At 39.9% G+C, this 25,468-nt stretch overlaps 1 protein-coding gene across 1 annotated transcript in view; it reads left to right on the top strand.

The window, feature by feature from the left end:
- AK9 (adenylate kinase 9) overlaps positions 1-20,312 on the top strand; it is a 106,964-nt gene extending 86,652 nt beyond the window's left edge. The window contains exons 29-40 of the mRNA XM_069488413.1: positions 832-1,038; positions 1,566-1,784; positions 3,158-3,371; positions 5,532-5,733; positions 7,759-7,905; positions 8,015-8,235; positions 14,164-14,360; positions 15,602-15,771; positions 16,003-16,101; positions 18,062-18,164; positions 19,379-19,493; positions 20,110-20,312. Coding sequence (XP_069344514.1) covers positions 832-1,038; positions 1,566-1,784; positions 3,158-3,371; positions 5,532-5,733; positions 7,759-7,905; positions 8,015-8,235; positions 14,164-14,360; positions 15,602-15,771; positions 16,003-16,101; positions 18,062-18,164; positions 19,379-19,493; positions 20,110-20,312 — 2,097 coding nt within the window. The remainder of the gene's footprint in view (positions 1-831; positions 1,039-1,565; positions 1,785-3,157; positions 3,372-5,531; positions 5,734-7,758; positions 7,906-8,014; positions 8,236-14,163; positions 14,361-15,601; positions 15,772-16,002; positions 16,102-18,061; positions 18,165-19,378; positions 19,494-20,109) is intronic.
- The last annotated feature ends 5,156 nt before the right edge of the window (positions 20,313-25,468 follow it).

Here is a 25,468-nt window from a genome sequence, read left to right as displayed (position 1 = left end):
AGGAGACAAGATAACTCCCAGGTTCAAGATAACTCGCAGGTTGCAGACTGGAGGGCAGTGCTCTAATGGAGACATGGAATGCTGCGGGGAAAACAGTGTGGAGGCAGTGCAGGGGGATAAATACCAAAGGGTTCGGTTTCATGCAAAGTGAACTATAGCACTTAAAGCCTATACAACACAACTTAGTACCGATACCCTGTCATGGTCTTTAATAATCATTTATGTATTATTCTTGTTTCCTTAGATGGGCTATAGCCTCCTAAATGGCATTTACCGTCCTATTAGTACAGTGCATTACACAAAATGACGATAATAGCTATACTTGCATAACAACGGTAATAGCAATCATTCATATACTTACCATGTGCCAGACACTTTTCTCAGGGCTTTGCATGTATTAACTAATTTTAATGCTCCCAACAACACTGTGAGGTAGGTACCTTTATTATTCCTATTTTACAGGTAAGGAAACTCATCTTGTCCCAGTTAATACAGCTATCAACTGTTTTATGCTCTTTGTACTGCATTAAATATTGTTTCAAGAGACCATCAAAATCATGTAACATTTTGGCAATCATAGACATAAGCAGTATTTAATATCTTGCCTGTTCATTTACTTATGGTATCACTATGATGTCAGAGTCTTGAAGGTATTAAATTTCTGGGTGCCAGATATTAATATTTAAAACCTTACTGTGTTACTAGATGAATGTTGCAATACAATACCAACCAATATCTGGTTATTACAAAACATTCCAGATGATTTGTTAACAGTGTCATTTGTTACATATTTTATATGTATATAGTAAAAGGGAATATTTCCTTCCTTAGAGTTCTATTAAAGAAGATGAAGAAATTAGTGAGGAGGAGCCTGAAGAAGATGAAGATGATATTGACAACATCCTTGAAGAGGAGTTTCCAAAAGATGAGGAAGAGATGTCTGAGGACGATGAACAGGAAAGTGATGCGACTGAACGCCTGAGAAGTGAACTGGGAGAGAAATTTGAAGCAGATTTGCATAATATACAAACGATGCAGGTTATTACTTCTCCTTCATTTTTCATCATTCAAAAAGTAACATTTGAGAATGAGACAAAAGCAATTTGGCTTATGCCTTATTTCTTTTAAACATTTCAACAGAAATATATATTGTAGGGATGTATTCCCTTTTGTCCGTCCCACTTAGCAATTACAAAAACAAGTCCACAAATCAAGAGCAACATGATAGCTGGGTGTGGTGGCGTGCACCTGTAGTCCCAGCTACTCAGGAGGCTGAGGCAGGAGGATCTCTTGAGCCCAGGACTTTGAGGTTGCAGTGAGCTATGATGATGCCACTGTACTCCAGCCGGGGGGACAGAGCAAGACCCTGTGACCCTGTCTCTAAACAAAAGAGCACACACAGGGTCAGAGTAAGTTGAGGTACCAGCCACAGCCACTTGGAAGATGAAAAATATTTGTTTTCTAAATTGAAGTAGTCAGTCACCAGCAGTGTCTATATGCTGTGGCTGAATATTACCAGCCTTTTTCCCACTAAATATATTTGGCTTTATGATTTCTCTCATCAGGATGATTTGGAGAAGCTTTTGATACCAATAATTCTCATTAATGGATCTCGGAAAATCCACATTGTACAATATATGTTGAATCTCAGAATGAAACCACTGGTGGAAAATCGTGCAAGCATTTTTGAGAAATGTTATCCAATATCGGCACACATTGCCCAGAAAATGCTCAACCTTACCTATAAGTATACAAGCTCATTTGGCTACTGGGACCCTGTAAAGGTAATTTCAGCAAATGTATCTGAAAGCTATGTTATCCCCTTATTTTTTTTTAAAAAGGTGTGTCCAAGAAGAAGACTAGATAGTATCAAAAATTATAAGAATCATGTAGTATCCTAGCTATAAAAATACTTGGGAATTTGAAATGGAATCATTAAACTTTCAGCTTTTCTTTTATTGCCAACTATCTGACATAGAGCAGACACCCCCACCCACGCCTGAGTTCCCCCTGGTCTCCAGCATTTACTTCCAGTCATGAACTTCATTCCAGCCTAAGAATGGTGATGTTGACACTACCACTGACCTTTAGCAACTGTCAAGGCGTAGCTCTTAGGAAAAGCAATGTTACCATGCTGTTTCACACCCACTCATCAAGTCCAGGGGTGGCTGATGCTTGGCCATCTGATTCCTGATGCTGTAAAAAGATGTTCAAACCTAGCACCCTGACCTCATCATCACCAATGCAGATGTGGGACCACCCCTCCCACTCCTTCCTACGCCCATACCTCAGGCTGCCTTTTGTGGGTACTTTTTCCTTTCATGACTGCTCTTCATGTTTATGTGAGTGGGATTTCATCTGTACAAAAATGCGGAAGAGAACACAGTGGGATTTGCCCTACCAGTGTACCCCCAAAAGTAATCCAGGAACCCATTTGCATTAGTCTGTTCTGCCTGCCTTAACAAAGTACTGCAGACTGGGTAACTTAAACAACCGAAATTTACTTCCTCACGTTTCTAGAGGCTAAAAGTCCAAGATCACGATGCTGGCAGGGATAGTTTTCTGGTGAGGACTGCCTCCTTGGCTTGCAGATCCTGCCTTCTCACTGTGTCCTACGTGGTCTTTTCTCTACGTGCGCACCCGTGTCTTCCTCTTTTATACAGACACCAGTCCTATCAGATTTGGGTCCCATCATTTATTTACCTTCTTTGTTAAAGGCCCTATCTTCAAATACAGCCACTTTGGGGGCTGGGGCTTCAACATATGAATTGAGGGGTGGGGAAGAGAAAATTCAATCCATAACACCACCTTAGGAATGGACTTGTTTGTGAAGATAAATTGGCCTATGAATAAATGCAAACGACCTTACAGCTCTTGGCAGAAATATTCAGCACACACTAACAATATTATAAAGGAAGGAGAAGAACTATAATCGTCATAAACTGAAAGCCAGTTAAAAAATATTACATTGACTGCATGTGAGTGGAAACTAATTTGTACTTTTCTACAGTTACCTAATATTAATATTTGATTATAATTAATTTTCTTATTCTATAAAAACAAATTATTTCTTATTTTACATATTTTTAAATGTCTTTGGGAGAAATGCTGTTTAAATCAAAACTAACTTTCAAATGCAATTGTGTATATGTTGCAGCTAAGTGAAGGAGAGACAATCAAGCCAGTTGAAAATGCAGAGAATCCAGTTTATCCTGTGATTCATCGTCAGTATATTTATTTTTTATCTAGTAAAGAAACTAAAGAGAAATTTATGAAGAACCCAATGAAATATATCCGCCAACCCAAACCTAAGCCTACTGTGCCCATTAAGATTACAATTGTGGGGCCTCCAAAATCTGGGAAAACTACAGGTGAGCATATGTTTGCCTTTGTTTTCCTCAAACATAAAAGGATCCCCTGAAAACTGGTGCCACTTCTTCAGGAAACTAACTATCAAAATTGACTCAAAAAGAGATAGAAAACCGAAATAAGCCAATAACCATAGAAGGGAAGGCATTGAAAAATATAGCCCAACTCCTAAACAGGATCAGATGGTTTTAGAGAAAAATTATATCAAACTTTCAAAAAATTAAAAGCTCAAGAGATCATCCCTCTGTTTTTATAAGCTCTTCCATAGCAGGGGAAAAGATAGTGAGCTTCCCATTTTATTTTTCTTTTCTTTCTTTTATTAAAGAATATAGTCCATATAGTCAAAAAGACATAAAGAACACAAATCCATTTTGGAATTAACATAATCCTGACATCAAAACACATAATAAGATAACAAGAAAAGAAATTACAGACTAATATTTATAATTACTGTCAAATATCCTAAATAAAAATTATAGAACTGACTGTAACAGTATGTTACAAGATTGTATTAGCATAAAAATTATATTAAAAGATTTTATAAGTATACTCTACTGCATTAATAGTTTAAAAAGAACAAAATCAATTATCTTAATCATTGCTGAAAAAGGCATTTGATAAACTGTATTCTGATAATGTTTGAATTTTGTTTAACTTTGGGTGGTAGTGTTTTTTTTTTTTAAGGCAAATAGTCCCAAAATAGGTTGGTTGTAGTATTTTAAGATGATATGATAACAAGAAAAGTGGTTGGTCACTATGAGAACAGAATGGAAAGGACAGATGTAGGATATATGTCAAAGGAAAATAGTAAGTCTTAACGACTCTGAATAGAGAATGAAAGGGAAAGAGAAAGTCAAAGATTAGTTTGTCACCAAAAATAATAAAGGAGAGTTTTGTGTTCCAGCTCTTTGGATGGAAATTTTGTTTTGCCCTTTTAAACTTCTTAACATGACAAAAGAGTCTATAATAGTTGTTTTCTAAATGTTCACAAAGCCAATGGTATTTCCCCAAAACAGCAGAACATTGACATTCATAATAAGATTCCACATCCAGAGCAAAAGGCGAAAATGTAGACAAAGCAATATGATTTCTCATTTCTTTGCTGAAATGGCAGTTAATTTTTAAACAAGATGGCAAATTTTAAAAGCTTAATTATTTTTAGAACTTTAAAACAATTAGGTTTGGTTCCAGTATTTGTGGCAAAGCTGAGATTAAGAGCTCTGTAGCTCTCACAGGGGCTTCCGTTTTGGTGGGTCCTGATTGTGGTCCCTGGTCAGTTAATCGCGTTCCTCACGGGATGAGATGGGCTGTCAGTATCCTCTACCCATCGCTGTCTCCAAACAGTGCTCAGGCAGGGCATAAAGACAACAGAGCACTCCCACATCTAGTAGTTACTGGAAGCCGTTTGTCTATGGTCTCACTTAGGAGAAGCCAGTCTGAGTCCTCTTTCAGCCAATGGCAACGTCTTTGTGACCTTGGACAAATCATTCTGTTCTAGTGGGCTTCAGTTCCCCTCATCTATAAAATTGGAATTTCAATATCCATTCCACCTATCTGATGGAATAGTTGAAAATATCAAACAGGGTCACAGAAGAAAAATTCCTCATAAGATATAAATTACTATTAAAATGTCAGGTATGCCATTATAATTTTTAAAAATTATTTGCTAGAGGATTAACTGAGACCTCGCTGTATAGAGTACGCTATCCTGATTGCAGCATGGAGTCCGTAAATGGACAGACAGGGAAATGGTACAATCCAGGGAAACAAGAGTGTTACATTGTTATTTGGAGCACAATACCAAATATCGAAAACACATAAAATGCCTTGCAAAGCTCTCAAAAATTTTGCAGAAGGAAGAAAACCTTAAACACTGATTTGGTTGTGAAAAAAAAATCACATAGTTAGCTCATTAACCAGATCCATCAGCCGCATACCTGAAGTATTGATAATGACTGACCGTTGACAGTTAATTTGGTAACGTGGCGATTTTAATTTTCAAAAGTTCGGCAGCAAAAAAAAAAAAAAAAAAACAAAAGTTCATTGAGGAATGTAAAGATTAGTTTGCTGTTGATGTCTTAGTTTTAGATCTTAGAGTCTAAAATTAAGGTTAACTGGTGAATTTGTGAAATGAAATGAGTTTAAAGTTTTATGTTTTTCAGTTGCCAAAAAAATTGCAAGTGAATATGGCTTAAAGCGTTTATCAATAGGAGATGCTTTGCGTTATGTATTAAACCACCACCCAGAAACAGAGCTGGCACTGATGTTAAATTGGCATCTTTATAAAGGAATGACAGCACCTGATGAGCTGGCTATTCAAGCCTTAGAACTTTCTCTGATGGAAAGTGTATGCAATACTGCAGGGTAAGTGAGAGGGGTCAGAGGAGGGGCAGAGGGAGTTAAATCTTTCAAGAAATTGCTCACTAGGAATTTAAAACACTTAAATAGGGTTTAAAGCTCTTGTAAAGGATGTGTCCTACTTCTCAAACTCTGGGCACCTATGTGGTTACATATTTTAATTTCCTGCCAAGCTACAACTTGGCTTGGGTACTCATGTGGCAGATTAGCAGGCGGTAATACTTCACTCCCTCCAGCAACGCCTGAGTTGGCCAAAAGCCTCCAGGCTCACACCGTCCACGGAGGAGGCTCACCCTAGTAGACTTCTCACCGTCCCATGGAGTGACAGAGGAGCTGCCCTCCTCTGCCCCCCAGAGGGTGCTGGTCCAGTAGAGATGTCTCTCTGGCCGCTCTCTGCACAGGTAGCAGCACCTCTGCCTTGAAGCCATATTTGGACAAGAGCGCTGTGTGCTCGAGCTCTCGCTTCAGTTTATACTCCTCTGCTCAGCCCGCGCTCCCCCAGCACAGCCACTGGCCACACCCATTAGAGTAGCCCTCCCCAGTGACACCTGAGGCCCTGGGCTCGAGCACAGGTCACTGACCTAGAGCCCCACCCCCACTGCCCCACCCCAATTTATTCAAGATTGTTTTTAAGTAAGAGCCTTCTTTCCCTTCCTTGCCACTGGCCTTTAATCAAATCCTTGAACAATTCTCCTAATATCAGTTATGGAGGAGCAGATTCTGGGGTGTCAGACTTTTTCCCCAGAGAAAGCCCTGGAACTTATCCAAATTGAATCACCTCCTCCCTAGTGTTCAGCTTCATGTAGAAAGGACCTCCATGAGGTGACCTTGGTTGAGTCAAAAATGTTTTTTTTTAATTTCATCTTAATACCAGGACAATGACTGCTCATTCACCCTGAATTTCTTTAATCCTGAGGGTTACTCAGTGAGCCGTCACAGTACAAAGAAGTTGAGCTGTTCTTTATTTAAAGAAACCACAATGGCACCCTCATACGTTCTCTATTAGGCCAGCCTCACTCTGTGAATTTATAATTCCCTCTGCTGTGGAATTTAACACTAGTGTCTAGCAACTTAGCTACAGAGCACTGAGGGAGGGTGTCTGTGACTTATGCCAAACAAGCCCCCTAAGGACTGCCAGGCAGCTAACATAGCTTGCTCCCACCTCCCAGCAAATGTCCTGACTTGGGGGCCACTCCTCCAGAATTTATGCACAGTCTTTATTCCTCTTCTCAGTGTGATAGTGACAATTTCATTGTTTCAAACTGTGGGACTAACTTAAATTCTCTTTGTCACCTCTGCTCAGAGACATGCATCATGGGTGCTGATGGAATGATCCCCACCCAGATCTGCTAGAGCTCCTCTTACCGATTTTCTATCTCCCTTTCTGCAGCCCCAGCTCACAGAACCTTTACTACAAAAGCAAGTTTAGAACACAATTTTGCCTATATCTGCTTAGTCTCTCCCTAAGATACTATTTATTGCATACCTAATATGTGCCAGGCCATGTTCTAGTTGCTTTACATACCTGATCGCCAATCGTTAAAACAAGATCAAATATCTTGTTAATATCATTTCCCCTACTTTACTGAAAACTGAGGCTCAGAAAGTTCAAACCAGGTTTTAAATCTAAGTCTCTTTGCCTCTAAAACCTATATTCTTCCTACTGTTTCATGCTTAGATTAATAGCATCAATTGAACACAGTGTTCGAGGTATTATGTGTGTTATCTCTTGAATGCTGCCAAAACCTAGCTCTCTGATGCTAAGTGTGTATGAATTCAGAGCTCTCCCCTACCTCCACCTTCCCAGCTGTGTTTGTGTGTATACTGCCCACCTCATGGCTCTTGAGGTTAAAGATAACTGAGGTTCAAGATGCAGAGATGAAGAGGGCAAAGTGTGAAGAAGATAAGTCGAGTTACAGAAGGAAAAGCATGGGGCTACTCCTGAAGAGATAGACTCGTTCTGGAAGGCAGAAGGGAAGCATGAGAGAACAAGAAATGTGGGTTTTTAATTTTAACATTTCTCCTTGTTAGTGTTATCATCGATGGATATCCTGTAACTGCACATCAAGTGAATCTCTTGGAAGCCAGGTCAATCATTCCCATGATCATCTTTGAGTTGGATGTGCCTTCCAGGGAGATTTTCAGAAGATTGCTCCTGCAAAAAAAAAGTGAGCAAAGGTAATGTATCATGATGAAAACAACAATAAAGGAATGAACTTTAATTATCCAGGAGGAAAAAAGTATGTTTTTAACAGCTTTTTCCATTCCTTCTCTGTTTCTCTATTAGTTTGCCTTATCCGTTGCACAACAGTACACAAATTATAGCTGTCAAGAATGCAAAGTACCGCAAAAATATTGGTGAGATTAGGCAATATTATGAAGAACAGCATCAGAACTGGTATGTGATTGATGGATTTCACAGCAAATGGTGGGTATGGAATGAAGTCATTAAGAATGTTCAAATGGTGAATAAATATATGCAGACATACCTGGAAAGAATAAAAGAAGGTAAGAAAACATTTTAAAAGATAGAATAAAATATGAACTAAAGTCTAAACATGCCTGACTCATGTTACTGTGATTTATTCAATTTGAACATTTGTCCTGATAATCTTAATTTAAAATTAAACATATAGTACTATCCAATTATTGTGGTGCTGTGGTCTGAATGTTTGTTTCTTCCTAAAATTCATACGTTGAAACCTAATCCCCAGTGTAATAGGGCCTTTAGGCGGTGATTAGGTCATGAGTGCCCTGCCCTCATGAATGGGATATATGTCCATATAAAAAAGGCTTGGCCGGGTGCAGTGGCTCACGCCTGTAATCCTAGCACTCTGGGAGGCCGAGGCGGGCGGATTGTTTGAGCTCAGGAGTTCGAGACCAGCCTGAGCAAAAGCGAAACCCCGTCTCTACTAAAAATAGAAAGAAATTATGTGGATAGCTAAAAATATATATAGAAAAATTAGCCGGGCATGGTGGCACATGCCTGTAGTCCCAGCTACTCGGGAGGATGAGGCAGTAGGATCGCTTGAGCCCAGGAATTTGAGGTTGCTGTGAGGTAGGCTGACGCCACGGCACTCACTCTAGCCCAGGCAACAGAGTGAGACTCTGTCTCAAAAAAAAAAAAGGCTTGAGGGAGCCTGTTTGTCCCTTCCACCATGTGAAAAGTGTAATCTCTGAGGAACAGGACCTTACCAGATGCCAGATCTGCTGGTGCCTTGATCTTGAACTTCCCAGCCTCTAAAACTGTGAGCAATACATTTCTGCTGTTTATAAATTGCCCAGTGTGTGGTATTTTGTTATAGTAGTCCAAACAGACTAAGACATGCGAGCATATTTGTTCTAATAAATGACTGCTGCTACTCACGCTATCATTTATTGAATGCCTGTGTGAACCTAGGACATACAAATAATGCATGATCTCTCATTAGAAGGGTTTATAGTGTTTGGAATGCCACAGAAGCTATTTTCCAGAATGCTTAGAGTAGTTGTATGGGGCCAGTAGTCTGTGGAGTGACACTTGGCAAAATTTTGTTTAGGAATCTAGCATTAAAATTATTTTTACCATTTATATTCATTATGGTATGGTATAAATGTTAAGTCTATAAAAAAAAACTAGAGCATTAAAATGATTGTTGATCTATATTTGGAATTCATGGAAGAACATGTTTGATTATATAGTCCTATTAAATAGTTTCTTGATTTTCTCCAAAAATACACCAAATAGGAGGAAAGTTACCTACTCTGATATCTCTAAAAAGGGTGATGACTAATGAGAAGTTATCTGTGGGGGTCTCACAAACACATGTTTAATGATTTTGTTTAACTTTGGAAACCACAGAGAAGATAGAATGAGGTATGTGGGAGCAATATGACTAAGAAGAGAACCTTGTACAAGGAAAAATGCAGTGAGGATTCCGATAATAACTGCCTCATTTATCTTGCTTCATGATTTGGGCATAACCAGTATGGTTCCTGTTTGTCTACAGATTGGGAATTTGTTTTCACCTGAGGATTGTAAGACAGGAAAATAAGAGTGCAAGAGAAGGGAGAACTGAGTTTTTAGACGCCCATTCTCAGTAAGCTCTGGATAGCATTGCACTAGTTAAACACGCCACAGCAGACTTTGAAAGCCAAAACTGTGCCTCGTTTGTCTTTCTGTTACTCTGTTTCACCTCCCTGTCTTAGATTGGGTTCCCTGGAAACAGACTCAAGATAAAAAGTCCTGTGCAGAAGCTTTACCAGGAGGAAGTACTTTCAGAAGCAGAGTTGCCAAATTTAGCAACTAAAGATATAGGACACCCAGTTAAATTCAAATGTCAGATAAACAACAAGTAGTTTGTTAGTTTAAGTATATTCCAAATATCACACAACATATACTAAAAACTATTCATTGTTTTTCTGAAATTCAAACTTAACTAGGCATCCAGTACTTTATCTGGGACCTCTCCTCAGGAGATAAACCTGTAGGCAAGAGGAAGGCAGAACTGGGCAGAGGGAGAAATTAACCTGCAGGGTAGTGGAAACAGAGCCCTTAGCAGATCCTATAGGGAAATACTGGAGCTGGGATGGACCTTCAGAATTTCCCAAATTGCGGGGAGGGGCCAGGCTTTGTATCCCCCATCAGCCTATCATTGACCACAGGCCACCCGGGGAGGGAGGATAACTTGTACAACCTGTGTCAGAGGGGCAATCCCAGTCCAGCTGTGAGCCATCAGTGCCACTGTTCCCAGCAGCCAGGGATGGGTATGTCAGTCCTGCAGAGGAACCTGGATGAGGTACCAGAGTGTCCACTGTGTTATTCCAGTGCCTTGTCTCCGCCACAGATAGTTTAACTGAAGCCTGCCCTGTTCTCTTCTGCTCCAGCTTCCACTGAATAATCCAGCCTGTACCTATTTGCTTGAAGTTGTTTTTTCTTTTTTTCATGCTCTCTTTCCCTTGTATACTGTTCAAATGATCCTCCCCTGTCAGGGGCCAAGGTTTACCCTGACCAATGAGATGGCGCAAGGCCAGGGCTAGAATATAAAGAGATGCTTCCTCATTCTGCCACATTCCAGCATAGGATATGTAGACATTGCCAGATGTCACCAAGAATATCCTGAGAATTAAAAAAAAAAAAAAAAAATACTTGAGTGTCTTTTGAAACTTGAAATTATGTGATTCTAAATCACCATGTCAGGATTGGTGAGGTTGAGCACATCTAAGCTAAAAAGCAACCTATGAATACATAATATTATTAATATAATACCATGGTACTTTATAGTATAACACTATATATTATAATACTATATGTTATTGTTCTGTAGTACTATATATTATGTTACCACTATAGTACTAGTGTAATAGTCTTTGTAGGAAATGACACACACACACACACACACACACACACCCGTATACAGACAGAGTTTCTACAGGTCAGGAATCTGAACACGGTTTAGCAGGGTGGTTTCTCACAAGGCTACAATCAAGGTGTTGGCCAGGGCTATGGTCTCTTCTGAAGGCTCAGCTGAAAAAGAATCTACTACCACGCTCACTCACGTGTCGATAAGATTCAGTTCCTTGAGGGCTATTGGGCTGAGGTCCTCAGTTCCTTGCTGGCTGTTGGCACTGGGTGCCTGGCCAGGTGGACCTCTCCAACATGGCAGCTTGCTTGATCAAGTGACCAGGTTGAAAAGGCAAGAATGAGTTCTGGCCAGACTGAAAATGACAATTTTTGTAGTTGTTTCCATTTCTTTGGGCTGCTGTAACAAACTGCTGCAAACTTGGTGTCCTAAATAACAAAAATGTATTTTCTCACAGTTCTAGAGGCTAGATGTCCAAAATCAAGGTGTTGGCAGGGCCATGCTCTCTCTGAAGACTCTAGGGGAGGATCTGTTTCGTGCCTCTGTCTTAGTTCCAGTGTTGGCCAGCAATCCTTAGTGTTTCCTGGTTTGTAGACGCATCACTCCATTCTCCTTCTGTGTCATCACATGGCACCAGTGTGTGTGTGTGTGTGTGTGTGTGTGTGTGTCTCTGTGTCTTCAGATGTCATTCTCCTCTCTCAGTCTATCTGTCTGTGTCTATTTATCTGACCCTATTCCCAAAAAAGGTCACAACATCTCTTTCTGGCAGACACAATTCAGCCCATAACAGTAAACTAATCTTGGAAGCGACATCTGATTACTTTTGCCATATTCTATTTATTAGAAGCAAGTGACTGGGTCCAGCCGTCCCAGGGTGGGGGTTACACAGGAAGGAACACCACAAGGCAGGGATCCTGAATACCACCAAGTCATGTCAGATCAGTCCACTCTGGGGCCTCCAATGATGCACATGATACATGACGCAGTGAAGGAATTCACAATCAGATTTATGATCAGATTAATAGGGTAATTGGGAATGTTAGGCGACAAGAATTTTATGTAATGAGATTTGATAAGTTTCAAAGTCATTTTGTTTTAAGACAAGTAATGCTACCCTAGAAAGCATTCTCTTAATTCTGTGAAAGATGTACAAGGAGAGTCAGGAGATGTCTGGCACTCTGAACTCCAGCTGGCACTTCAGAGAAGACCAGAACCTGATGATATGGTCAGCATGCATGGGTGGTGTCCTTTCTTGTGGGACTCCGAGGTAGAGTTGGGGTTTCTAATTGACCTTTGTTGACTCTATTGAGTCTTAGATTTGACCATTTGAAACATACTGTACTGTCATCGGTTTTCCTCCTAAAGACCTGTTGGGAATAGTGCTGACACTATGCTGGTGATTTTTTGCTTTCAAGAGGTGAATGAAGGATGGCAGTCAATAAGCCAATGGTTTGAGATGTCTGCCTTCTTGAAGGAGGGCTACAATTGCTTAAAGGAGTGCCAGTTAATAAAGATCCTTTATTTTGTGCATGTTTTTCCTCCTCCTCCCACCTCTTGTTTAAAAGCAAAATTGCATGATGGAAACGTCTTTGGGCATGGCTTCCCACCCATCTCCTTTTCAGGATTAAGTCTGGCCTTTTGGGGAGATGGAGATAATAGTTAGTATCAGGGCACCTCATGTCCTGGACTCGCACAGCCTCCTTCCCCTTAGAGGCAGGCAGGTTGGTGATACTGTGACATGGTACAGGTCCACTCCTCTGGCCAGTGATTCCAAAATCCAAAAACCTCTAAAAACCTCAAGTTTATTCCATAAGTCATTTGAAGGCAAAACATGATCTGAGCTGACATGTGGCCATTTATAGTCTTTATGTACTCCAGTTAGTGAGGAAGGGCCATCCTGTTTGGTTGGACAAATTTAAAGTCCTAGATTACAGGGTGCTGTCCCAGACCCCGAAAGGGTGTGATATATTTCTAAAATCAGAAATAGTCTATCCAATGTATCTGGCCACAGAGGTTTCTGTTAATGGATTGTAGTTCTGTGATAGCACATCTCAGAAGAGATCATTTCTATCCTAACAAACAAACAACAAAATTATGATTTATGCTTCATAATTTTATAGTTAGTTTAAGACCTTCCTAGGCATAATTTTTTAAAAAAAAAAAAAGGTAAAACTTTTCTCTGATGAAAGGACCATTAACATATATTGGAATCAAAATTTACTCATTATAACTAAAATGTGTAAAAAAGTAATTTTATTTTCTGTAACATCTTATATTGCTTTAAAGTCCCTATTCCAAGGAGTATTGGGGAGAAAAACTCTTAAACTTGCTTTAAGGGAACTTGGGCTCTTTCTTTTTAAAATAGACTCTTTAGGGTAAAACCAGTCACTTTTGCCTTCTCTTGGGCAGCACAGAGAGAAGTTTGTGTGAGTAACATCATGTCAACAAACTATTTGAACTTCCTGAAAAATATCCCATAGAAATTTTTAAAATACGTAACAAATTTACATATGTGTGTAAGTGGGTATGTATTCTCACACACACATATATATATAAATTGTGTGTGTATATATAGTGTTTATAACATACATATAGTTTATAATAGCTAAGAACTAAAACAGCCAAAACATTCATCAATAGATAAGTGGTCAAGTTAACTATAATATATTTATACAGTGGAATAATATGTATAAATTAAAAAGAATTAGGTAAATCATATAAACTTGTATGGAAAGATGTCAAAGACCATAACTAACTGACACAAGCAAGTTGCAGAATAATATTTCCAGTATAGTGGCATAAGCATACTATCTGCAAAAAAGAGTATATGCAAATGTGTAGAAAAAAGACTGCAAAGGTTATAAACCCAACAGTGATTACCTCTCAGAAGTGTTGGATTGAGAGGATGGAGGTGTGAATAGTAACTTTTACTTTTCTTTTACTTTTTCTTTTACTTTTACTTTTCACTGTATTGTTTGGAATTTTATAATGTGTATGTACTTGTATAAGCCTGTATAGTTGAAATTATTTTAATTTTTTAAATCATTATGTTTTCTATGAAAAAAAATAATAATAGTTAATATGTTAATACCAGGAAAAGCGGCCTGCATTGACAAGTTGTGTATCACACCACAAGAGCTGATTTCTCGCCTGGGAGAATTTGGACAGTTCTGCCCTGTCAGCCTGGCAGAAACATGTGAATTATTTGATTGCTCTGTAACAGACTCCTTGGAATTTGCAGCAGAGTTCAGGGGGCACTATTATAAAATGAATTCTCAGGAAAAACTGAATGTAAGTTTGTTCCTAACTCCAAATATTTACTAAGGAAAGAAAATGCCTTATCTTGGAATTTGTCAGATAGGAAAGAGTGGGCATTGCTGGGAACACTCAGAAACTTAGGATCGGGAGCCCCATTATGGGAACCTGTGACTCTGGGACCAGTGAGGCAACTCAGTGGTCAGTCCTGCAACTGCACTGCAGAACATATTTGGAAATGTTGCAGAAGTCCAAGGTCAGTGATGGCCCCTTGGTCTGGGCCAGCCTAATAGGTGGGGAGAGCCAAGGTGAGCCCCACCAATATGGGATGCTGAGCGTCAAGAGCTCTGCCTACAGCCCAAGGGGTTCAGCTCAGGGGCTGCAGAAGGAAAATCAGAGTCAGTGGAAATGAAGCAAAAGCTGACGTATGTCTCCTGGGCTTTAAATTGTTTTCTATTGCTAGAATTTCCCATACACCTTATATTTCTGTTTAGTAGAACAGAATATATATGTGTTCTGATATTATAATGTCTATAATTTGATGATACAAAAAGATTGGTGGTTGAAAACAATAATGAAAACAAAGATGCCTCTGAACATTTTATTGTCCTCTGAGAATTAGAATTTTTTATCCCTTTATTAAAGAGACATCTATTTCTTCCTGCTTATTTAAATGGTAATCACAAAATTTTAAAACTAGAATGACATTAGAGATCATGCCTCTGGCCCACCCCCTCCATTTTACAGAGTGACACCTGAAGCTGGAGAAGTCAACTCACCTGCCAAAGGGCACCCAACTGGTCAATTATGCGGCAGGACAGGAAGACAGGCCGGCAGCTGACTGTGCATGCTCCACTGCCCAGCATGTCATAGGAGTGCAGCACACTTTTTTTGTATGAATGAATGAATGAATGAGATTAAGAGAGACCGTAGATGTGATCAGTCAGGAGTTTAAGGAATTTCCAGTCAGAGGAGAAGTTGTCACAGCGCAGGAGCAGCAGATGCCACTACTGAAAATGGGAGGGCGCAGGAGAGCCTGGGTGAATTCTGATTGGCATAGCATTCCTGGTGTAAATGGTCTTGCTACTATAACCCTTTTTTTGGTGTACATTTATGGGGTGCAAGTGTCATTTTGTTGCACGGATAGATTGCACAGTGGTCAAATTAGGGCTTTTAGGGTATCTATCACCCAAATAACGTATGTTGTACCCATTGAGTAATTTCTCATCATCCACCCCCTCCTGTTCCCCCACCACACTGTGATCTTTTTCTAATAGAAATTTTTGGAGAACCCAGAATTATATGTGCCTCCCTTAGCACCCCATCCACTCCCGTCTGCTGACATGCTCCCCAAAAGGCTGACGCTGTCAGAGCTGAAGAGTCGGTTCCCCAAGTGTGCCGAGCTCCAGGGCTACTGCCCAGTGACCTACCAAGATGGACAACAAAGGCAAGTCCTCGCCTTCCTGCAAGTACGGAATGATAGTCTACTCAGAACTAGTGGTTCATATAACGCTCTTAACACTTGTCAAAAGGTTGCCATCGTTCAGTTGGAAAAATGTTCTATTTCTTCCTTGAGCTGCATAGGTAGAAAAATTAAACATTTTTGATGTTTTATTTAAATGGTTTTTCATATTAATTATACAATAGGGGGTTTGGGGTTTGTGTTTTGGCTTTTCAGATATGAAGCCCTAGTACCTGGTAACATTAACTATGCTGCAGAATATCGTGATCGCATATATACTTGTGAGAACAAAGAAAAACTCGAGAAATTTTTGAGGTGAGACCCTTCACTAAGTCACAAATATTTGTCGAATTTCTTCTGTGCTCCATGCAGCATACTGGAGAACTGGGCAGGGGAGATATATATGTGAGAGAGAGAGAGTGTGTGTGTGTGTGTGTGTGTTTGTACGTGTGATGGTGAACGAGGACTAGTCCCTGCCATCCCAAAGCCTGAGGTCCAGGGCAAAATAGACTTTAAGTCCCTGATAACAACAGAATGTGATGGAGTTTAGGGTGGGGAAATGCCTGGACTTCTGGAACAGTGTAGCCCTAAGGTCTGACTGAATTGTCTGTTGGGTAAGGCCTGAATAAGGAGTGGGACTTGGCTAGATGAGGGGAAAGAGGGACACGTTCCAAGCAGAGGGACCCGCACACAATCCTGACCCAGGGATCACTGAACTGCCAGGAATTCAGCATGGCTGGATGTAACGTGGAGAGGGACAAAGGAGCAAAGGTGAGGCTGGCTGTGGGGAACAGGGCCAGAGCTTGAGAGGTCAAGTAAAACCACTACGAAGCATTTGGACTTGACCCAAGGGCAATATGGGTACATTGGTTGTAAGTTAGGTCAGTGTCATAATCAAATTTGCTCTGGAGTGAGACCATCATTGGAGTGTTGATAATGGGTTGGAGGCAGGAAGACCTGTTATGAGGCTGTCTGAGTAATCCTGTCCAACATTTGGCGGCATGTTTAAACTCACCCATAAGAGTCACGTGGGAAAAGCAGGCTTGGGACCACGCCTTGAGAGACACAAAGAGCTGAGACGGGAGACTGAGAAAGACCCACAGTGAGGTGAAAGGGGCGTCAGAGGGGAGGCAGAAAGTCTCTGGGATGGCGTGGCCAACGGTTGAACTGCTGCTTTAGAGGTCAAGCAAGTCAAGGGCTGTGAAGTGTTTGGACTGAAGTTGCAGCAGCTCATGGCTGACGTTGGCAAGAAAGGCTCAGTCGAGCAAAGTGAGTGAAGTCAACCACAGAGGTCCGGATGAGTGGATGAAAGATGAGGAAATGAAGACCTTGCCTGTAGTCCAGAGTGTAGGAACACAGATGCCTACAGCGGGCGGGAGGCAGAGGACCCGAGGGAAGCAGGTTGGCTGTGAGGCCATCACAGTGCGGGGACTGCCGCACACCAGGCTCTGCCTGTAGCCCGCTACAGGGAGCACCAGCTACTCATCACTGCCAGACATTTCTGCTTTTCCTTTTCACAAGGAGCTGGAAACCAAATTTCTTTTCAAATTGTGCAGATCTTTAAACACTCGTGACTGATTCAAATTTAAAAATAATATACCCTGTAGATCAAATCACATCTGCAGATAGCATTTGTGCAATAGCTTGCGATCTCTAGGGAAGCTCCCTGCTTGAAGAAATTTAATTGTAAAAAGAGAAGAGATGTTAGCTGCTGGAAGAAATAAAAGAAGTGAAGGAGGTTTGTCTTTTTTTTTTTAATGGGGGAATTATGAAGATGTTTACATGCAGACGCGTGGGAAGGATCCAATAAAGAAGGAAAAGCCAGAGGCAAGGGAGAGGGAGTGAGAAATTGCTATAGTAAGATTCCTGGAGAGAGGGTGCAGGATCCAATGTTTCGAGGGGACTGGTTTCGGGTGGGAGGTACCTCTGCTTGTGACCAGCAGCCGAGGAAGTCCAACCTGATGCCCTTTTAGTGTACAGCATAGCATCTGCCTGGGGGTGAGAGGGTCCTTAAAAGAGTCAAAAGTTTGAGGAATAAAGTCTTATATAGTTGCTGTGAACAATAAGAAAACTGAGAATAGGTGGGCAGGGATGGAGACCCAGGTGTGTGGATGGCCATGAACTTTTAGGAGCCCCAATCTTCCCACTTGTATAATTTTCTCCAGGGGAGAAAAACAAGTAGTGAACTTTATCTTGTAATTGTCTCTTGCATGTTCCTATATACACACAATGAGTAGATTTGTGAACATCCATCTAATGAACTTTGTGTTCTCAGGTCACCAATGAAATACTGGGATCAGAAGCTTCCGCACAAACTGCCCCCATTAAGGGAAGCGATAATTCTCACTAGTCTTCCTTTGCCTGGATATCTAGAACAGGTTCTCTTTCATCATTTTCTATGATACATGTTAGAAAAGTACAACACTGTCTTCTTTTTAACAATAATTTTCATTTTAGTAAGATAAAACTGAAGGCAGAGTTTTCTGACTTTAAGCTGCAAACAATAAAATTCAAGGCAAAGTTTTCTGATGTTAAGCTGCAAATCCTCTCTTAACCTATTTTGTTTATGGACAGTTGTTAAAATAAAATGTGTGAAAATCCCCTGCTTCCATAGCTAATTCCCAGATATCTACCCTACAATGAAAAGAGAGTTGATGTCATAAAATTATTTACATTTGACACGGATATGCAGTTGGTTCTTATTTTTGAATTCAGTGTCTGTAGAACTTTTTCATAATTTAAAATGTGCAGGTTCGGTCTCCGCCAGGTTCATTCACTACTGAAAAGGGTTGAGTGGCAGTGCCATGGCAACTAAAACTCAAAGCCCATATTTTGCTCAAAATCCAGATGAAGATATCAATTCATCACATTTTATTTATTCAAATATAACTCTTTTTAAAGATAGTAAAACTTAGCAGCAGCCAACTATTCTTAAAGCTATTTTTTTTTAATTTCTACAAAATAAAAGCCTAGGACACAACTTCGTACCTTTATCAGAAATGCTTTTTTCTTTTCAACTTGCCTAGATGGTTAGCCTTCGATCTGGTTTAACTTGAAAATTCCAGGTGAGGCTCACCCAGAAACCAGTCTTCTCATAAATCTGAATTTTATCAGGAGGGACTCGCACCTTCTTCTAGGCTCCCGAATCTTGACTACAGTGATAACTGTGGTTCTGGAATTCCTTGTCAGATGGCCAAGGGTCCTCACAGTGGCAGGCAATATGGCCAGTTTTGAGAATGGAAGCAAATATGGGCTAAGACAACTCAAAGCCCCGGGTCCCCTTCATTCTTTTTTAACTTTTTCTTATGAAAAATGTCAAGCAGATAAAAATAGAGAGAATTGTGTAGTGAAGCCCATGCATGTAGACATCACCCAGCTGGCACTAAGCCAATGTGTAATTTTCCTTTTCCTAATCAAATGTATTTTGTGTTTCTTTCTTGTTGGCTAAGTAGTCATCTAGCCATCTTTGTAAGTACCATCCCCACCCCTAGGAGGCTATTTGAGGCAAGGAATAAGCCTCTTTATTTATTTGCACTAAGAAAAGAAACCAAACTTAAATATCCACATAATTGACATTGTTCCCTACCTGCAGGGCATCGCAACTTCCCTAATTAAAGCAATGAATGCAGCAGGATGCGTAAAGCCCAAATTCCCCTTCTTAAGTATAAGAAGATCTGCACTAGTATACATAGCATTTCACCTAAAAGGTATGTCTTTTTTTAAATTATATACTACTGAGAACTAATGTAACATTAATGGTAACATACATGATGAATAGAATTGTTAAACTGGGTTGGTTGCTTGGTTGAGAGACTCTGTGTGTGTGTGTGTGTGTGTGTGTGTGTGTGTGTCTCAAGTACAATACAGGGCAAATATTTTAAAGAAAATATAAAAATTGAATTTCTAGTTTTCAAAGCAGAGACTACGAGTAATATAGTCAGCTCTCGCAGGGGTGGGGGACCTGGGGCCTTGGGGCCACATGTGTCCTTCTGGATCCTTGAGTGCAGCCTTTTGACTGAATCCAAATTTTACAGAATAAATCCTTTTAATAAAGAGATTTGTTCTGTGAAGTTTGGATTGGTCGAGGGGCTGCACTTGGGGATCTGGAGGGCCACATATGACCTTGAGGCCACAGGTTCTCCACCCCTGCAAGGTGAATATAGGCAATTATGACCTAAAATAGAATAATCCCAAATCTGATTTGGGATTTGGATATCTTCTCAACCATAGCTATGCAATTCAATCACACAGCCAGTTGTCTTTGTCTTTCCTTTTATGACTCACTAGCCTAATAGATTCACAGTTCTGTGAAATTTTCTACAGCATTTAATCCCAAAGGTTCTGAATACACAAGAAAAAAGTATAAGAAGAAGATGGAACAGTTTATGGAGAGATGTGAGCTCATAACATACTTGAGTGCCAAGATGACCAGAAAATACAAGGAACCGCAGTTTAGAGCCATTGATTTTGATCATAAATTACAGACCTTCCTCTCTCTCCAAAATATAGACCCAATTAATGGATAGTTTGCTTAGGTAACTGCACCCTGAATCTCAAGTTGTCACAAAGTGACAGCGGGAAGTCCAGAGCAGTGGACTGAAAATTTGGGCCTCTCTGAAGTACTTTTCCCTCCTGAGAAACATACGCAGTTGCTGGACTTCGAATGGACTCAGAATTCTGCCAGCCAGGAAGCAACACTCTTCTGTAAGCGTAAGTTTTAATACAGTTTTAAGGTTTATTGCTCTTCGCCTGAACTTTGATGCTTTAACAAAATAGACATTCCATTTATAATTCCATTTAGAATACTGAAGTAACTTATTTTAATAGATTTATTGTTTACTTTTCTTTTTAACATTTTCAGTAGAAATGTTAATGTCTCTGTTAAAGAAAATTACTCATTAAAGATTAGAAAGCTTCAAGAAACAAAGTTAATATTGATAGAAAAACAGAAATATTGGTTGTATGTTTTACATAAGGAATTGTTTATGAACTTTGTGAACATAAGACTCTATTATTTTTGCAAAATAAATTGATTTTTTGATAACTAACTTCCTGCCTCTTTTCTTAAGTATTCACTGAAGCATGCATTATACCTTATTTTGTAGTTAGAAATCACCTGTAGTTTTAAGAAGGATGACATCTAGAGAGTCATTATATGTGACATCTATCAAAAAGCGTATGTAGAAGAAAACTTACTAAATTGAATTTGAATGAGATTTTAAAAATAAGACCAACTTTTCAGCAGCAGTATAAAAAGATCTAGAATGTGAAACAGCAAGATTGGCTCTTTAAAACTATAAAAAACTGACCATTAACTGTGTAAGCTTGGGTAAATCTTAATTTCTCTGAGCCTTGGTTTCTTAATCTCTAAAATGAATAATTTAGCTCTTTGATCCCTATAAATTGAATAATGTCAGTTAAAAACTAGAGGCCTGTTTTGTATGATATATTTCATAATAAAATGATTTTTAAACAAAAGCTGGAAGCCTATTGTCAAAGTTAGAATAAACCTCAAAAGCCATTACTTTTTCAGGAGACTGGGAGTTGCCAGTAGCTGACAAGTCTTGCTGGCAACTTAAGCCCCTTCTCACTCTTGTTCCTGCCCATTTCTTAATACCTGTAATTTACCGTCTTGCCATCACCAGACTACCAGCTACTGGCTTTTTTATTCTTAACAAGATGTAAGTGTCCTCAGGTCTCTTGAGCCTGTCTACAAATGGGACCTTATTTAGAATAACTGCAGACAGAGCTACTATTTCCAGTCTGTTTGCCACATGGCCAGAGAGTGTGCTACTGGCTTTACACACATTATCTCTTCATTCTTACACCAAGATCATATAAGGCGTAGAATCCAGATTCAGACCTTGTCAGCCTAACTACAGAGCCTTGCACTTACCCTTGCCACTTCCTAACTGCAAGCACATCCTGGAAACCACCATAACAGTGTTTGTTCTTAAGGTGTGTCATTGCCCAGAGTCCTTTGCATGTGTGCGTGTGCATGTGCGTGGGTGTGTGTGTACCACTCCATACATGCACTCACAGCCACCTGTACTGTTTGCTATCCTTCTCAGGGGAGCAAGTTGTGTTTTCTTTAGCAAGCTATGTCAAGGGGTCCCTAACAAGGGAGAACAGCATTTCTGCAGTGAGAAAGGAGAATATGTATCATTTTAAAACCTCTTATTGAAATTTTCCTTTTGTTTAGAAATTATGCTTCCATATTATTATAAATAATCCATGAACTAGTGTCACCAAATATAATGAAAAAATATTCTGCCTGGGTGTCCAGAGACCCTTAATATCTTCCCTGAGTGAAACAATAAGAGAGTGGGTGGCACTGGGGCTCACCCACAAATTGAGACTCCCTTGTGCCCACCCCCATCCTCAAGCCGCTGCCCCAGCCTTGACTGCTTCAGGAAGAGGCTGAGGCGGTGCAGCTCTGAGGGTGAAGGAAACTCTTCAACCAGTCTACGCCTCTATATGGCTTGTTTATATGTCATTTTTCACTGCAGCCAAAAGAATGATAATTTCACCCAGGGAGGAGAATTATTCTCCATATGACAGATCCTAAAACAAAAAGTCATGTAACTATAGTAAATGAAATGTGGAAAAGTAGGGAAAGGGTTTTGGAGTACTTCCTTTCCTTCCTTTTTTTAACAGTTACACTCAGATCCATCGAGTAGATGTCCTATAAGTGACCATTCCTACTGCAGGACTGTGTACTGTTGTACTACATTAAAAAATGCTCTGATGAATCTTTCCCTCTTGTATTTAGCATTATTGACCTGATATAAACTCTGAGAAATAAAATCGCTGAGTTAAAGGGCATGAATATTCTTAAATGACTATTCATTCACAATTCATATTACCAAACTACTTTCAAAAATGGTTGTAGCAATTCACACTGCTTCCAGGAGTGCCCAAGGACACCAATTTTACCACTTCTTTACTATCATTTGACATTAACAGTTTTTTTCTCTAATAGGTGAAAAGTAGAACTTTGTTGCTTTAATCTGAATAGTGAGATTGAACATTATTGTATATGTTGGTCACTAGTTGCATTTTATCTTTTGTGAATTATATCTTCACATCCTTTGTCCTCTGACTTATTAAGCATTTTTTAATTGTTTTGTGTGAGTTCTTCTATGTAACATAGACATTAACCCTTTGTATTTGCAGTAAATAAATCCTCTTTTTTAGGTAACAAAGGAAAACCTGTTCATCATTCCCTTATGATTTTGAATAGTCTTCTAAGCTCTGGAAATTCTTCCATCTCCAGAGAGTTAATAAATATTCTATTCTGTTTTCTCCTACTTTTTTGTTTTTTTTTTAAAGTATATTTAATTCTTTAAGCTCTCTAGAATTCATTTCAGGATATGGTGTGAGCTGTGGTTTTAAATTCTTCAAAACTCAAAGTACAGTAATAAATACAATAGTTTTTAAACATTTTCAATTTTATTATATATTTTTCATTTTATTCTTAATTCATTTCAGAATATTGAATTCAATTAATTTATTAAAATTTCATAAATTCACTGGTGAAGGGGAGGGAGTTCAAGAACAGCAAAGGAATGAAAGGTACATTTTACATATAAATGCCTCTGTCTAGTCGTGGGTGATTTTTTTCTTGTATCATTTTTTGGTTTGTTCTTGCTTTTGCAAATGGAGACTTGGGTAAAGATATATCTACAAAGCCTGAGAGCCCTTAATTATGGGTGGTTCTGGGAAGAATTCTTAGAGGGAATGACATCTGGATTAAATGGACCTTTCAGAATCAAGGCAGATAAAATTAAAGAATTAAATCAGAATTGAGATTTTTAACCAGAGAGTGAAAGGCATTCCAAGAATTAGTGTGAGTTTCAAGTCAAGGCTAAGTGGAAAAAAAAAAAAAAAAAAGTTAATTAGTGAGTACATGTATTCACCAACCCTGAGTGGCAGGCATGTTGAGGACCACTTAGTAAATACAAGCATGTGTATATTTACAAGAACTCTACCAGTCTAGGGTAGGAGATAAAAATATAAGCAGGTACACACCAGCCATGTGTAGGACAAGGGATATGGGATCTGGAACGGGAGCACTTCTGAATTAGTGCTATAAAATCCCTACACACTATTGGCTTTGAATACTAGCAATTACCCTTCTGTTCCCCTCAAATCACTTTAAGTTGTAATGAGTCTTGGACTATAGTTTCTTCCAGCTTCAGTTATCATCCAACCACCCCAGGCTGCACAAATATTTCTTGTGTCCTTCATCATGACAAAGGACTTCCACCAACTTTTAATTGCCAGCTGACCATGACCTTCTTCTTCCTCCGATCTTCTGCCAGGTTCTCCACTGACCCAATCCACCTGGAAGCCAGTACACACAGGGCTTTGTTGATGAAGTCCTTGAGTCCTTGTAGCTTCCCAGGGCCTAAAGAAGAGGGGAGAAGCGTGGGGACTGGATTTGGAGGGGAAAGAGAAAAAAATCTGGATCGTATAAGAATGTCCCATGTTATACTATTTATTGTTTCTGAAATTCAGATTTTACTGGGTGGCCTGTGTTTCTATCTGTGAAATCTGCTGCCATTCTCCCCCTCATTCACTGTGCTCCAGCCACACAGGCCTTTCTGTTCCCAGATGCACCAAGCTCATTCCCAGTCTCAGAGCCTTTATCCTTGCTTCTCCCTTGCCTAGAACATTCCTTTTTTTTTTTTTTCTTTGGAGACAGTCTCGCTCTGTTGCCCGGGCTAGAGTGAGTGCCGTGGCGTCAGCCTAGCTCACAGCAACCTCAAACTCCTGGGTTTAAGCAATCCTTCTGCCTCAGCCTCCCAAGTAGCTGGGACTACAGGCATGCACCACCATGCCCGGCTAATTTTTTCTATATATTTTTAGTTGTCCAATTAATTTCTTTCTATTTTTAGTAGATTTGGGGTCTTGCTCTTACTCAGGCTGGTCTCGAACTCCTGACCTCGAACTATGCTCCCGCCTGGGCCTCCCAGAGTGCTAGGATTACAGGCGTGAGTGACCACGCCCAGCCTAGAACATTCTATGCCATATCTTCACACAGCTGTGTCTGTATCATTCAAATATCAGCCCAAATGTCACTCTATCCTGACTGCACTTCCTCTCAGTCTCCATCATCACTCTTTATAAAAGTTAACACTTTCTGGAATTATTTATTTGTTTACTTATATGTCTGTCCTGTCTCCCTTTAGTAAAATTAAGTTTCATAAGGGCAAAGGCCTTGTTAGTTGCTGTATCCCTAGCATGTGACACACGCCTGGCACTTAGTAGGCACCCAATAAATATTTGTTAGATGAATGAGTGAATCACACCCCAAACCCTGCTCTATAAGATTTAAAGTTAAGAGGACCTGCTAGGGGTAGACCAGCTGGAAGTAACAACAACAAAAACGTTTTAAGAAAGGTCAACATGAGGTCAGGCACATTGACTCATGCCTGTAATCCTAGCATTTTGGGAGGTCAAGACGGGAGGATTGCTTGAGGCCAGGAGTTTGAGACCAGCCTGAGCAAGAGCTAGACCCCATCTCTACAAGAAGTAGAAAAATTAGTGGACCTGGTGGCATGTGCTTGTAGTCCCAGCTACTCAGGAGGCTGAGGCAGAAGGATCACTGGAGCCCAGGGGCTTGAGGGTGCAGTGAGCTTTGATGATACCACTGCACTCCAGCCCAGGCAAGAGACTG

The sequence above is a fragment of the Eulemur rufifrons genome, chromosome 15 (genome assembly GCF_041146395.1).
Source record: "Eulemur rufifrons isolate Redbay chromosome 15, OSU_ERuf_1, whole genome shotgun sequence".
Lineage (NCBI taxonomy): Eukaryota > Metazoa > Chordata > Mammalia > Primates > Lemuridae > Eulemur > Eulemur rufifrons.
This window is presented reverse-complemented; position numbering and strand designations above follow the sequence as displayed.